This window comes from Neovison vison, chromosome 11, assembly GCF_020171115.1.
Source record: "Neovison vison isolate M4711 chromosome 11, ASM_NN_V1, whole genome shotgun sequence".
Taxonomy (NCBI): domain Eukaryota; kingdom Metazoa; phylum Chordata; class Mammalia; order Carnivora; family Mustelidae; genus Neogale; species Neogale vison.
This window is the reverse complement of record NC_058101.1, coordinates 188,377,679-188,394,423: the sequence shown is the minus strand read 5'-3', so window position 1 is coordinate 188,394,423 and position 16,745 is coordinate 188,377,679. Positions and strand designations below refer to the sequence as shown.

The window sequence follows — 16,745 nt, the reverse complement described above, 5'->3', positions numbered from 1 at the left end:
CTACCTTGCTCAGGCTGGTCACTGGAAGGGCAATTACAGCGCTATATGAAGGAAAACACACATTTATCATCTAAAGCCTGATAAGAACTGGTATCGCCCTCAGAAGAAGGTGGCAGATAGGTCAGACACCTGAATGAATCATGAAGGATTTAATGATGCAGTGATTCACTCAGCAGCAATTTGCAATAACCGTGTAACATCTTTTAAATTTAAACATCTTTTAAATCCCGGGCCAAGGGCCTGAGAATAGAAATGCCAATTTCTAAGCCATTCAGTTAAATGTGAGAATTTTAATTTTTCAAAACTTATAGCCATACTAAGAGTAGTTTTTTTAAAGATTTGAGAGAGAGAAAGAGAGAGAGAGCAAGCACAGGCGGGGTTGGGGGAAGAGCAGGGAGGGAGAAGCAGACTCCACGCTGACCAGGGAGCCCCATACAGGGCTCATTCCCAGGACCCTGAGATCATGACCTGAGCCGAAGCAGATGCTTAACAACTGAGCCACCCACCATAGATAAATTTTAATTAATGCTAAGCCTTGCATGGATCAAACAATAGAATTAAAAGGGCCAAAAAAATTGAAAGAAAAATTTGGGAATATATGTAAGTGACACGAAAGTATAGCAGATGTATATGAAGCATCAGAAATCAATACATTAAAAAAGCACAGTAGGAAAAGGAGTAACAGACATGAAAAGGTAATTTACAGAAGAGAAAACCCCATGGCCAAATGCATATGAGGAAATGCTCCAACTCAATGGGACTCAGGGAAATGCAAACACACTGAAAAAAGGATATTATTTCCCATCCATCAATTTCACAAAAATGAAAATGTTGGTAATACTGTTTGTTTGTGGAGGGGCTCCTTGGAGGCTCAGTCAGTTTAGCCTCTGCTTTCGGCTCAGGTCCTGGGATCAAGTGCCCCATGAGGCTCCCTGCTCCCCAAGAGTAGTTCTTCAGACTGATCATGTGAAGACTAAGAGAACGGGCTCCAGAGCCCTCCCACCTGGTTTGACTCTTACCTCTGCCACTTACTGGCTGTGTAACCCTGACAAATTATTTAATTTCTGTGTGGTGCTTTCCTCAATCTGTCCAATGAGGACAAGCCTCACAAAACTACTCTGAAGGTTAAATGCACTCAATGATATAATTAAGACATTTAATCCTAAGACAGAGCCTACAACTTGGTAAGCATTTTGTAAGTGTACGCTATCATTGGCATTATAATTATTATTATCCTATTTTCCCCACAATCTCATCTTATTTAATTGGAGTGGTTAAAACACACACATACTCTTAACAAAGATACGTTGCATCTGGCTTGTTGTCATCATCTGATTTCATACAAATTTAGCTATGGTCATCATGCTGCATATTATCATTTCCAGCTTTTGACAGGGAAAATGCAAGAGCTCCATTGATTTTAATCACAGTTCTCTCTCAGACTCAGGTTAAACCTTCAAGAAAATGTCTATTATTTCACATACAGATCTGGTTTTCTACTTAGTTCTCTGAAAGGATTTATTGAAAACCCCAGCTGGAACATTCCTGCCGCTTACTTTTCAGGAGAGTAACTCTGTATACAGAGTACAGAGGATGTCCATTTGGTTTCAATATTCTAATACACAAACACCACATTGTACGGTAAATGGCAACACACTCTCAGTGATCTGAAGGCACACTGTTTTTGCTCCTTGATCTGTTCTGCTTTTAACTCTGCGTGATTAAATTTCCTGTCCCCTACAACAAACACCTCTCAATTTAATGTGAGCATCCAAACAAGCTAGTTGCTGTTATTACTTTTTTTTTTAATACAGCATAATCAAGTTAGTCTTCCAACAGTTCAAATAAAAACTCAAATGTGAATCCATGAACTTTCTGGTTACATTAATTTTTTTTCCATTTCTATATTGAAAATCACGAGGTAAAAGAAAACTTAGTAACACAGATTCAAAAGTCTAAATACATAACTGAGTTATCAAGTTTCTTTATACAAGTTAATAAATGCTCAATAAATGTCCTTATCTTTTCATTCAGAGTAAACAGACCTACTTTTCTCTTAAGGCAGGATATTAAAGAGTATACAGAAAAGGGACTTTAAAATTGCTTAACTCTTCAGTGGAACTGATCATCTACATAAAAGATTCCCATTGTTGAAAATACATTTCAGCCCCCCCACCCCGCTTCCTCCCAGCCATAGGGGCATCTCAAGACCTCCAGTCGATGCCTGAAACCACAGATGGTACCAAACCCTACATGTACTGCTTTTTCCTACACATACATACCTATGATCAAGTTTAATTTATAGATGAGTTATAGAAAGAGATCAACAACTAATAATAAAATAATTATAGTGATATACTATAACTAAAGTTATATGAACATGGTCTGTCTCAAAATATCCTCACCCTTCCTCCTGTGATGGTGAGGGGATCCAGTGCCTGCACCAGGACCTGGGTTGAGGTGAATGACATAGGCAGTAGGATTTAGCGTTAGGCTACTGCTGACTTTGTAATAAAACATCAGAAGGAGGACCTCTGTACCACAACTGACTGAGGCTAACTGAAATCGCTGATGTCGCAGAACCCCAGAGAGCCGGGACTACTGCATATCCCGGGCACCGGCCTCATCTCCTGAGAGGATGAGCACTGCCGGTTTTCTGGGTTTTGAGCATCCTGTGGTCCAGATAAACTTACTAGTAGTAGCCACTGCTCAGAAAGTTAGGCAAGCACCCAAAATGCCCCTAGAAAGAGGAGTGTAAACGTTGATAGGTCCCTACATTCTCAAACCCTCCCACTTCACAACGCAAGGCTGAAGCCCAGGGTGGGTGAGCTTGTGTAGCTCACTGGTGCAGCTCACTGGTGCCAGAACATTACTAGAACACAGAGCTCCTAACCTAAAGGCCACGGTGCCCTTGGTCATGGCTCTCTAGCGCCACCAAGCCACAGGTGCTCCTTACATCCAAACAGGGAGGGGCTCCCCATCATCTACGACCATTCCCATCATCAACCACTACACGGATCCGGTCATCAACACTGAGAACCAAAGCTTTGATCTCAATGTGCCTCAACTCCCCCTAACGGTGGCAATATCTAAAATCAGGATCATTGTTCCCCTTCTGGTTTTCTTCCCAAGGAAGAGAACTTCAAGTGAATTCTTTCTTCCCACTCAGCTCCTCCAGGGATGGGAATGGAATGTACCGCTGATCCCTTTTCCTCCACCCATACCACGTCCTGGCTTTGCTCCTCCTAACCCCAGGATCTTACTGCCAGCCCTGAATCTAAATAAATCACTCTTAAAACACTTCTACTTGTTGGGTGCCCAGGTGGCGTAGTGGATTAAAGCCTCTGCCTTCTGCTCAGGTCATGATCTCAGTGTCCTGAGATTGAGCCCCACATCGGGCTCTCTGCTCAGCGGGGAGCCTGCTTCCCCCTCTCTCTCTGCTCGCTTCTCTGCCTACCTGTGATCTCTGTGACAAATGAATAAATAAAATCTAAAAAAAAAAACAACAACAACACTTCTACTTGTTACAGGTTTCTCACGCATCAGGCCTCAAATTTGCACAAGGTTGTACCTGTTAAAATAAAGGGTGTTCCCTGCACAGTGTTCTCAGTCAACTGGAATGGGTAGCAGTGTTTTTGTCTTAGTCTGTACAAAACATGGGGACTTTTCCACTTCCTGTTCTGATCTGTAACCCAGAAAAGTCCATCTTTCTGCCAAATTTTTAGTAAGACACCAAACACCTAATAGCTACTCTTAAAGCACTCAAATTTCATAAACCTAAAAGGACTTTGAAACTATTACTTCTAAAATAAAACCAATGTAAATAAAAGTTTGTCTTGGCACAGTTAAACTTCTCAGTCACTCTTATATCCCTGAAATTTTATCATACATCTTTCAATAAAGCTCAAGGAAAAATTAATCTCTTTTCACACAGTGAGGGCCCACAATGAGTCTAGTATATAACATTTATGTATTACTAAGCACTTAAACATTTATAAAAATAACTTCTAATTGTGAAATTATTTGTATATAGCAGGCACCCAATTGTTTATGATTTTTCTTAATAACTTAGAAGTTGGTTTATGCACCTGTATCTTTCTCTAACTAGCCTTTCCATTGCTCAAAGCTCAGAGCTGTGTCTAAGACTTCTTTTTCTACCTTCCCTACATAACACACTGATACACAAAAACGTAAATGTTGTAGTGACAAAATGTGTTAGTTTTTTAACCAAGACCTGTCTTTCTGCTTTCTGACATGCCTAATTTTATATTCAAATAATTCACAAAATGCTATCAGGCACAACTCCTTTCTTTCATTCTTACCAGAACTGGACACGCGTCGGATCCTCTGCGGAGATAAGGCCCGATCAGAATTGAGGTTTCTACTGTCACTATTCCGCCTCAAACAGGAAACAGAGGGCCCTACTTTGGCTTTTGAACCAGGCGTTTTCCTCAGATTGGAGGAGTCAGGCTTAGATAGACCCCCACCTGATGCAGCCGCAGGTTTTGAAGGAGAACCCTGTGAAAAAATAGTTAAGATTTTAAACCAGATCATACCTTCCTCATACCATTCTCCTTGTGGTGCTACAACCACAGAACAATTCTAAGCAGATACGCCAGATATTTAATTTTCACTTTTAATATGAAGGAATTAAACCTCTTCATAGTTCATTCTTCAGTCCATCATGATCTGACTTTAGTGGCCATCAGTGGAACTATTCCAAGATGACCAGCGACACAAGCTGAAATCAAGCCACAGCTTTCAAGCTGTTCTCTGCAGCCCCTTCCTACAGCATCGGAGGCTGAGGACGCCATCTTTCTTTGATTTCTCCAACACAGAACACTCCTGGTTTTCCTTCTATCTGTCTGGTTATTCCTCCCCTGGATCCTGCCTCAATGCTACTTGTCCCAAGGGTCCTAAACTTGACCCTGGTCTTTCCTTGCAATACGCTCTCCCTAGGTGATCTTGTCCATTGTTTCAACCGCCACCTACATCCTGTTCTCTCTGCAGTCGATGGGTCCTGGCCAGCACTCTCCTGCATTTCCCATGTATTTAGCTTCTTTCTTTACCTGTCCACCTAGCATTCCTTTGGGTACCTCTACTTAGCAATGCTAAGAATGATCATATTACTGTTGTTTTTACAGATCAACGTATAGTCCTTATGGAAAAATACCTAAAGTTCAAAATACGTGTTTCCACTCATTTAATCGTCATAGACTACAAGTTGTTACTTTTGGCATACCCCATTTCACAGAAGCATATGAAGTAGTTTCTAACTTTAAATTCGTTTTACCCATCCATATCAAAACTTATCTCTTCCCATATTTACCACAACATACCCAGGCAGCCAACATAAACAATGAAAGCTATTTCTTTCTTAGGTGCTTCTTTTTTTTTTTTTTTTTTACTTCCTAAACTCCTGACAGTCTTCTTGCCATTTTGCATCCACCTTAGCACAAGCCTGCATCACTTCTTCCCTGGATTACTGAAACCACATCCTCAGGATTTCTGGGCTCACCAGCTTCCACTCCAATTCGTGTTCTACTCCACTGTTTATGTAACCTCCTCAAAGGAGAAACTGGGTTAGGCAACTTCCCTCTGTCTTTCAGATAAGGGAAACTCCTAACAAGGCACACCCAGCCCCTTCGGATCTAGCAACCCCTGCGATCTCCTTCAGCTGGTTCCTTAATGTTCATAGTTCTACATCGCTGTCTCCCACCATACTCACTACCCTGGAGTCCCCTAAAGGAGAAGATATTCTCACGTTTCTTCATCGTTATGTAGGTTATTTCCTCTACCCAGAATACACTTCCCATTCATACTTGCCCTTGGAGTTCCAACTAGTGGCTAACGTGATAGTGCCCCTAGAAGCTTCAACAACTCTCCCCATTGTCACCACACGAACCCACCTTCTGCAGTACAGTAGCTTACACATACTCCCAAATTAATATTTAACATGTCTTTTTGCTTTATCTCTTACAATTACCCACCACACCAGGTATGAGTTTTGACCAGACGTGGTATCTTTTCTTTCCAGTATCCCAACAATCACCATCATATACAGTACACAGTAAGTGGCCAATAAATATTCCCATTCTCCACACAGAAAACAAGACCCCGAGATTTATTCAATGAAAAATTAACACTGTGAGCTAGTTTTGTACTCTCTCTTTACATAAAGAAAAACTGAGTCTCACAGAGACTAGGTTATTTGCCCAATGTAATTCTTCCAACAAATGATGGAGCTAATCTGAAAGCATACTAACTCTAAATTCATACTCCTAACATCCATGCTGTGTATTCCCCATGGGTACTCTTCTGTCTTTAATAAGTCCTAAGTAGATAATTTCCAACACAGATAATGTAAAGCCCCATGCTACTGAGCATTCATATACCAGGTGAATTAAAAATTCAATAGGGCAAGACTTTCACGGAAGATGGTAGAAGAGGGGGACCCTAAATTTATGTCATCCCACATAAACTAAATAACCCTCCCATCAGTGCAAATAACCCAGAAAAGTACTGGAAAACTAGCACAACAAACTCCACAAGTAAATGTGAGTAAGAGGTCACATTAAACGTGGGGGCGGGGCGTGCGGTAAGGTCAGAGACATGGTGGAAAGCTAAACCCAGAGATTCTGGATAACAGGAGGCAGGAGCTATGAGCACAGGAGAACAGTAAGAAACAGACTATCACACCAAGAAGCCTGCATGGGGAAGACTAATCTCCACAGCATTTGGCTTTGAAAATCAGAGAGGCTGATTTTGTGAGTTCTTACAACCAGCAGGACTTAAAGCCTGGAATATTAAAAATCAGCAGGCTGCTCAAGGAGAGACTAGAGGGCTCTAGGAAGCTGTGTCCTCAGCCTTAAAAGAGTTAGCAGAACAAACAGGCTGAAAAGATACAGCTTAGAAGCAGCATTTAGAAAAATGCCTGGGGTATATAAGAGGGAAAGTTAGTTACTAATCTCAGAGTTCCCTGAGAGACATCTCCACAAACAAGAGTTGGCAGGTACCATTTCCCTCCGCCACGCCCAGCACAATCACAAAGCCAACTTCAGGAAATATCCAGCACTAGTACTCACTACCAAACTTGCTTACATCACCCTGTGTCCCCTCCAGGTGGGCCTACCTCAGTCCTAGTGCTGTGGTTTCCCTCCTTCAGAAGCCCACCTAAGCCTTACCAAGACTGCATCTGTGAACTCCCTCAGAAGATCCATGCACTTGTAAAACTGTACCCCCCACTCAGATGTACTTCATGGAGCAGCCATGGCCAGCCCCACTCTCCACAGTGGCTGAGTGTACCCTGTGGAGAAGGAATGGAACCTACGGCTTGTGGCACCAAGACCTCACTTTCCATACTTCACAGAGCTACCCTGCCTGGCCTCCAGTCTCCACAGAGGCTATACAATCCCAGTGGAAGAGGACCCAATGGAACAACTTGCAGCACCCTGCCCCCACCTGCATGCACTGAAGCAACCCAGACAGGCCTGGTCCTGGAGGCAGTGGAGAGGTTCCTGTGAAGTGGGCCAGCATGACCTTGTTATTTAAAATGTGGGCTCTAACCACTGCTTTCAAGAACAACAGATGGAACTGACTTTGCCAACACACAGAAACAGACACAAAGAGTTAGGCAAAATGAAGAAACAGAGGAATATGTCCCAAGTGAAAGAACAGGGCAAAATCATAGCCAGAGACCTAAACAAAACAGAGATAAGTAATAAGGCTGATAGAGAATTTAAAGTAATGATCATGAAGATAATCACTGGACTTGAGATAAGAGTGGAGGACATCAGTGAGATCCTTAACACAAAGAAAAAAAGAACCTATCAGAGATGAAGAATACAATAACTGCAATTAAAAAACACTTGTGGAATAAATAGGTTAGAGGAAGCAGAGGAACGAATTAATTACCTGAAAGACAGAGTTATGGAAAGTAATCAAGCTGAACAAGTGAGAGAAAAGATAATTACGCAAAGTGGAATTTTTTTTTTTAAGGTCAAAAACAAACTTTATTTATATAGGGATAATAAGGATATTAATAACTGAAATACTGAATAATTAAGCTTTGGATTGACTAGAAGTCCATGATTCACAAAGACTGTTTTATGGAAGCAGTATAAAACTACATTTGGTTATTCTTCTCAGTTCTCTGGTATTCTTCAAGCTTGCAAGGATTCAGAACACTTGAATGATAGCTTGTTGAACAGCAGTAAAATGAAATGATGTCCTTAGAAGTCAGTCTCTCACAAAAAAGACGTTATATCCAAGTTCTATCAAAGCCCCAGCCAGTAAGGCCCATAAAGGAATGAAGACATAGGACAGATTCATGGTAGTAAACTGTTCCAGTTTAGCACAGAGTGCAAGGCAGAAGGCTAATTTAAGTAACATTGCAATGAGGTACCAGGCTTTTTTTTTAATATTGTGCGATCCATGTCGAGGGTCAAAGCCAGACTTACATCGCCCAGCCATTTTCACAATCAGCATGACAAGAAGGATAGTATCAAATATCCAGACTGGAATAAATATGAGGAACCAGTTCCAAGGTGCCTTCTCATCCAGTTTCAACACCAACATGATCAAGAAGAGTAATGTGAAAAGCCAGGTGAGTGACTTAAACTCGGATTGTAAAAACATTCACAATATAGGGATCCCAGAAAGAAACAAGAAGGGAGAAAATTTGAAGAAATAATAGGTGAAAACTTCCCTAATCTTGGAGAGGAAAAAGATATCCAGATCTAGGAGGCACAGAGATCTTAACAAAAAGGTCCAAACCAAGACACACAATAATTCAAGTGGCAAAAAGTAGTGATAAAGAATTTTTTAAAAAGATTTATTTATGTATTTGAGAGAGAGCAAGCAAGCAAGAGAGAGATAGAGATCAAACACCAAGCAAAGGGGGGGAGCGGAGCAGGAGAGAGGAAGAAACAGACTCCCTGCTGAGCAAGGAGCTCAATGTGGAGCTTGATCCCCAGACCTGGAGATCATAACCCCAGCCAAAGGTAGATGCTTAACCGACTGAGCCACCCAGGCACCCCAGTGATAAAGAATGTTAAAAGCAACAACAGCAAAAGATAATTACATACCAAGGAAACCCCATAAGGTTATCAGCAGATTTTTTTAGCAAAAACTTTGAATAGATCATGCCACTCCCTTCTGGCCTGCAAAGTTCTGAATGGGAAAAATCCGTAGCCAAGAGTATTCTATCCAGCAAGGCTATCATTCAGAATAGAAGGAGAGACAGAGCTTCCTAGACAAAAAGTAAAGGAGCTCATGATCACTAAACCAATACTACAAGAACTACTAAAGCAGACTCTCTGAGTGGAAAAGAAAGATCATAAGTGAGAGTATGAAAAGTAGGAAACATAAAATAGGTAATAAATATTTCTTGAAAAAACAGTAGAGATTCACAAAATAAAAGGATATGAAATATGACATCATATACCTAACACATGGTGGGAAGAGTAAAAAGTGGGTTCAAACTTAAGTGATCATCAACTTCATATAGACTGTTAAAAATCCAGATGTTACACGAACCTAATGTTAACCACAAATCAAAACAAACCAGTAACAGATATACAAAGAATCCAAGTATATCACTAAAGAAAACCAGCAAACCGTGAAAGAGAGGGAGCGAAAGATCAGAGAGAAACCTAGAACAATCACAAAACAAGTAACAAAATGGCAATAAATACATAACTGTCAATAATTACTTTGAATGTAATTGGACCAAACTCTCCAGTCAAAAGCTGTAGAATGACAGAGTGGATAAAAAACAAGATCTATCTATATGCCACCTACAAGAGACTCATTTCAGACCTATAGACACATGCAGATTGAAAGTGAAGAGATGGAGAAATATTATGTAAATGGAAGTCAAAAGAAAAGCCTTTCACTGGAAAAAAAATAGACTTTAAAACAAAAACTGTAAAATAGACAAAGAAGGATAGCATATAATAATAAAGGGGACAATCCAACAAGAAGAAATAACAATTGTAAATATTTATGCACCCAACAAGGGAGCACCAAAATACATTAAACACTAAATAACAAACAAAGGAACTAATTGATACCAATACAATAATAGGAGACTTTAACACCCCACTTGCACTGAAGGACAAATCATCCAAACAGAAAATCCATAAGGAAACAATGGCTTTGAATAACACAATGGAACAGATGGATAAAACAGATATATCCAGAATATTCCATCCTAAAACAAGAGAATACACATTCTTTTCAAGTGCATACGGAATAGTCTCCAGAATATATCACATATTAGACCACAAAACAAGTCTCAACAAATTCAAAAAGATTAAAGTCATACCATCCATCTTGTGTGACCACATAAGAAATCAGCCATAAGAAAAAAATCTGGAAAAAGAGCTACTAAACAACGAATGGGTCAACCAAGAACTCAAAGAAGAAATAAATTACATGGAAACAAGTGAGAATGAAAACACAATGGTCTGCAGTCTTTGAGACGCAGCAAAAACTGTTCCGTAGGGAAGTTTACAGTAACACAGGCCTATCTCAAGAAGCAAGAAAAATCTCAAACAAACAAACAACCTAACCTTACACCTGAAGAAGCTGGAAAAAGAACAAACAAAACCTAAAACCAGCAGAAGGAAGGAAATAAAGATTGGGGCATAAATAAATGATATAGAAACTAAAAAAGTCCAATAGAACAGATCAATGAAACTAAGAGCTATTCCTTTAAAAAGATAACCAAATTGATTAACCTTTAGACAGAGTCCTCAAAAAAGAGTGGAGTCAAATAAACAAAATCACTAATGAAAGAGGAGAAATAACAGCCAACGCCACAGAAATACAAACTGTATGAGACTATTATGAAAATAAATTAACAATTCAATAATTCAATAAATCAACAATTCAATAAATTGAACAACCTAGAAGAAATGGATACATTTTTAGAAACATATAACCTATCAAAACTGAAGCAGGAACTAGAAAATTTGAACAGACCAATGACTAGCAAAATAATTGAATCACTATTAAAAAACTTCCAACAGGGGTGCCTGGGTGGCTCAGTGGGTTAAGCCGCTGCCTTCGGCTCAGGTTATGATCTCAGGGTCCTGGGATCAAGTCCCGTATCGGGCTCTCTGCTCAGCGGGGAGCCTGCTTCCTCCTCTCTCTCTCTGCCTGCTTCTGTCTACTTGTGATCTCTTTCTGTCAAATAAATAAATAAAATCATTTAAAAAAAAAAAAACTTCCAACAAAGTCCAGGACCAGATGCCTTCACAGAGTGAATGCTCTACCAAATATTTAAAGAAGAGTTAATGCCTATTTCTTCTCAAACTATTCCAAAAAATAGAAGAGGAATGAAAACTTTCAAATCCATCCTATGAGGCCAACATTACCCTGATATCAAAAAGAAAAAGACACCACAAAGAAAAGAGAACTACAGACCAGTAACTCTGATGAATATAGAAGCAAAAATCCTCAATAAAATACTAGCAAACCAAATCCAATAATATATTAAAAAATCATTCACCACATGGGACGCCTGGGTGGCTCAGCTGGTTACGCAGCTGCCTTCGGCTCAGGTCATGATCCCAGCGTCCTGGGATCGAGTCCCACATCGGGCTCCTTGCTCAGCAGGGAGCCTGCTTCTCCCTCTGCCTCTGCCTGCCACTCTGTCTGCCTGTGCTCGCTCTCTCTGACAAATAAATAAATAAAATCTTTAAAAAGAAAATCATTCACCACAATCAAGTGGGATATGTTGCTAGGATGCAAGGGTGGTTCAATATTCACCAATTAATCAACATGATACATTATATCAAAAAGAGAAAGGGAAACAAAAGAGAAAGGATTAAAAACTGTACCATTATTTCTACAGATGCAGGAAAAGCTTCTGACAAAGTCCAACATTCATGATAAAACACCCTCAACAAAGTAGAGAGGGAATATACCCCAACATAATAAAGATCATATATGAAAAACCCACAGCAAATATCATATTCAATGGGAAAAAACTGAGAGCTTTTCCCCCTAAGGTCAGGAACAAGGCAAGGATGTCCACTCTCACCACTTTTATTTGACACAATACTGGAAATCCTAGCCACAACAATCGGACAAGAAATAAAAGACATCCAAATTGTAAGGAAGAAGTAAAACTTTCATTATTTGCAGATGACATGATACTATATACAGAAAACTCTAAAGACTCCACCAAAAAACTACCAGAACTGATAAATGAATTTAACAAAGTTGCAGGATACAAAAATCAGTGTACAGAATCGGTTTCATTTCTATACAGTAATAATGAAGTAGCAGAAATAGAAATTAAGAGATCACCTTTACAACTGCACCAAAAATAATAAAATATGTAGGAATAAACTTAACCCAAAAGGGGAAAGACCTGTACTCTGGAAACTATAAAACACTGATGAAAGAATTGAAGATGACACAAAGAAAGGGAAAGACATTCCATGCTCATGGATTGGATGAACAAATATTGTTAAAATGTGTACACCATCCAAAGCAATGAAAAAATACCAATAGCAGGGCACCTGGGTGGCGCTCAGTCAGTTAAGTGTTGGACTCTTGGTTTTGGCTCAGGTCATAATCTCAAGGTCAAGGGATCAAGGCACACATTGGGCTTCTCATTCAGCACAGAGTCTACTTGAGATTCTCTCCCCCTTTCCCTCTGCCCACCTCCTGCTCGTGCTTTTCTTGTTCTTAAATAAATTTATCTTTTAAAAAAAAGTTTTTTTTTTAAACAAAACTAGAACAAATAATTTTAAAATTTGTGTGGAACCATAAAAGACACAGAATACCCAAAGCAATCTTGAAGCAAAAACAAAACTGGAGGTATCATAGTTCCAGATTTCAAGTTACATTATGAAGTTGTAGTGATAAAAACAATATGGTACTGGCCAAAAAATACACACGGAAAGCAATAAAATAAAGAGCCCAGAAATACGTAGTCATTAATCTTTAACAAAAGAGGAAAGCCTGTTTCACCATACACAAAAGTGAACTTAAAATGGATTAAAGATCTAGATGTGAGACATGAAACCATAAAAAGCCAAGCAGAGGGCACAGGCAGAAAACTCTGACAAAAGCAATAGCAATATTTTCCAGATAGGTCTCCTAAGGCAAGGGAAATAAAAGCAAAAATAAACCACTGGGTCTACATCAAAATACAAACCTTCTGCACAGCAAAGGAAACAATCAACACAACTAAAAGGCAACCTACAGACTGGGATAAGATATATGCAAATGACATATCTGATAAAGGGTTAGAATCCAAAATATACAAAGAACTGATACAACTCAACACTCAAAAAAAAAAAAATCCAACTAAAAAATGGGCTGAAGACATGAACACTCTCCAAAAAAACATCCAGATAGCCAACACACCCCTGCAAAGATGCTCAATTGCACTCATCATGAGGGAAATGCAAATCAAAACCACGATGAGCTATCACCTCAAACCTGTCACAATGGCTAAAATCAAAACACAAGAAATAACAAGTGCTGGCCAGGATGTGGAGAAAAAGAAACGCTCATGCACTGTTGCTGGGAATGCAAACTGGTACAGCCACTCTGGAAACAGCATGGAGGTTCCTCAAAAAAGTTAAAAATGGAACTATCCTATGATCCAGTAACCAGACTATTGGATATTTACCTCCAAATACAAAAACACTAACTTAAAGAGACAGATGCATCCCTATGTTTACTGCACTATCTGCAATAGCTAAATTAAGGAAGCAGCCAAAGTATCCATCAACGGATGAATGGGTAAAGAACAAGTGGCATATATATCCCATGTAATGTGATTCAGCCATAAGAAGAATGAGATCTTTGCCATTTGCAATGACATGGATGGAGCTAGAGGGTATAATGCTAAGGGAGAAGAAGTCAGTCAGGGAAAGGCAAATACCACATGATTTCATTCATATGTGGAAGTTAAGTAACAAAGCAAACAAGCAAGGGGAAAAAAAGAGAGAGAGAGACAAATCAAAAAACTGACTCTTAACTACAGAGAACAAACGGACGGTTACCAGAGGGGAGGCGGGTGGGTAGGACGGATGAAATAGGTGAAGGGGGTTAAGAGGGCACCTATCACTAATACTGAGTGATGTATAGAACTGTTCAATCACTATCCCGTACACCTGAAACGAGTATAACGTGTGTATTAACTACACTGGAATTAAAATAAAAAACTTAAAGTATTTATAGGGTTACATAAAAAAATAAGGCAATATCCTAAGAGAACTACACCAAACTGGCCAGGAAAAGCATGGGATTACATAGAAACTACTAAAACTCCTACCTCTACCACAAAGCTGGCTAAGGCAATCCCTCAGAGAAAACCTTTTAACCCACTGAGCCACCCAGGCGCCCGGTAATCCCTCAGAGAAAACCTTTTAAAAACTAAAACACATTTTTGTTGAAGATTTACTTCTGTAAGCTGGTCCAATCAGCTTCGCTCTGCCTTTCAAGACAACATTCTGCAAAAATTTTGAAAGCCTGTGGTGAATGAAGCAGAAAGGGCCAGGATTCCAGTCAGGGGCCCTTGGTTTGAATCTCTGTTTTCCTGCTTACCAGCTGTGTGTTCTAAGTCGCCCCTCTGAAGCCTTTAAGTGTGGCCAACAACTGACCTGTTGTTCCTGGACAGAGTGAATGAAAATGTATACACTGAAAATGTATACACAGTAGGGAAAACCCTACTGAAATGCATATACACAAAACCTGAGCAGATTGGTCCAAAGCACACATCAAGAAAATATCCATTCCTTCCCTGTGACCACCGCCCCTCTGGCTAACACACGGTCCCCCAACACAGAACCTCTGTAATAGGGAGTTACACTCAACTTGTATCAAATTAAAATCAAATTCCTGCCTCCAAGTAAGAACCTTTCTGAAATTTCAGATAAATCCTAACTAAAAAATGGTGAGATAGTGGGCACCTTAAGAATTCAGTAAACTCAAGGGCACCTGGGTAGCTCAGTCAGTTAAGTGTCCGATTCTTAATTTTGGCTCCGGTCATGAATGGAGATGGGGCCCTGCGTTGGGCTGTGGGCTCCGCAGGGAATCTTCTTGAGATTCTCTCTCTTCTTCTCCCTAGGTCTCTTCCCCCCCTCATGTGTGCACATGTTCTCACTCTAAAAATAAATAAATAAATCTTTAAAAAAAAGAGAATTCCGTAAACTCAAGGCCTCTCTTAGCTCCAGACCAACAGGGCACAGTGAAAATTAACATCCCTCCAAGACTGTCTCATCATGGATCCAGAGCAGATCTGGAACCTTTAGAGACTGCTTAAGTGACCAAAAAATGGGAATCTGAGTCAGCAAGAAGCGAATGTTCATGCATCTGTCTCTCTACAATAAGCCCAGAGCCTGTGGCCCGTGATAGTTTGCCCTGTCTCTTCCCTCAAGGTATGTGAAAATGGGTACGAGGTGAACCCATACTGTTGCATTTAAGACATGGGTAAAGAATGAGTTTTGGATTTGTTTGTTTTTTTAATACCATTTGATTAGTGTCTATGCTGAAAATATAGGATTCCTAAGCAAGATTCCAGAAATGAAAAGTGCTTCTTCTCAGGACATCTTGGGTTCCATTTCAACCCAATGATTCTATTACCTGGCTTCAACAGGAGCCTGAAAAACAGCTTTATGTCCTCCAAGTATAGTACGAAAGCCTAAGATTTACTCAACACACGCAAAGACTTTTAATTTTAAAATTATACAGCCAGTTTATATTTATGGCAAATGCTTTTTAGAGAAACATTATGCTTGTTTTTCTGGCAGTTAGATGTCGATAAACAATAAAAGCCTCCCATAAATCAAGGAGGAATAAATCCATTGTTTTTTACGTACATCTATAAACACCAAATTAAAAATGTTGATTAGAAATACCAGAGGTTATAATTTAATTTGGCAAAACATCAAATTATAAATGATATTAAACAAGCTCCCTATATTTGACTTGAACTTAAAACCAGAGTTTTTGAAATTGACAAGGGCATTAGTTCAGACACCATAGTGGGGTATCACTGTTTCCCTCCAAAAGTTAGAGAAGCCAAAACATCTCTCAACTGATGTAGCTCAGGTTTATCCAGTGTTTCCTAGCTTATCTCCTAAAAGGACCTAACAATTGCCTAACACACCCTAAAAACACTTCTAAAATAGCCCTTCAACCCTTCACTCCACCTTGCCTGCTTCTTTCCTCTCAAACACGAGCCCCCCACAGAGAACACAGAGGTGTCCCATCTGCCTTCCCACCTGGCACCCAACTCCATTGCTGGCACAGAGGACAGAAGCCCAAGGAAACCCTATGTGGGGCCAGAAGGACATGTTAAGTTTCTACTGCAAAATCAGCGCTAAAGACAAGAACACAAAGCCCAAGAATGATCTGACCAACATTTTTAAAAACTCAGAAAACTAGTTTCTTCATGCTGTTGACAAAAATAGAGGTATGTTTAAACAAAATTCATCTTTAAACTGCATGTGAATTTTTTGCCTCAATGGAACTTTATCTAGTCTCCTCCTTCCCCCTACACACACACATCAAATATGCAACAGGTGCTACAGACAACAGACTGCTTTTACGCTGTACATGAATAAAAGAGGTTTGTTTATTTTAACGTTTCAGGAATCAATAGGTTAGGGCTGCACGAGACCTCAGACTTCTTCTAGGTCAACCCTTTCCCCTCTGGATATCAAAGAGTATTTGACCAAATTCACATTAGCTGATCAGAGGCAGAATCTCCAACC

The 16,745-nt window shown here is 39.8% G+C and overlaps 2 protein-coding genes across 6 annotated transcripts in view; both read right to left on the bottom strand.

Annotated features, from left to right (window-relative positions):
• MTUS1 (microtubule associated scaffold protein 1) overlaps window positions 1-16,745 on the bottom strand; it is a 168,988-nt gene that overhangs the window by 95,712 nt on the left and 56,531 nt on the right. For all 5 annotated transcript variants that reach the window (XM_044225500.1, XM_044225496.1, XM_044225501.1 and 2 more), the window contains exon 3: window positions 4,323-4,518. In XM_044225500.1, coding sequence (XP_044081435.1) covers window positions 4,323-4,518 — 196 coding nt within the window. The remainder of the gene's footprint in view (window positions 1-4,322; window positions 4,519-16,745) is intronic.
• LOC122889688 (transmembrane protein 60-like) lies at window positions 8,238-8,637 on the bottom strand. The gene has a single exon (XM_044225039.1). It carries the CDS (start codon window positions 8,635-8,637, stop codon window positions 8,239-8,241), a length of 399 nt encoding a protein of 132 aa, XP_044080974.1. The 3' UTR covers window position 8,238.

Coding starts and splice junctions, on each gene's coding strand:
- LOC122889688 (XM_044225039.1), bottom strand. CDS start 8,637: ATGTTTTTACAATCCGAGTTTAAGTCACTCACCTGGCTTTTCACATTA.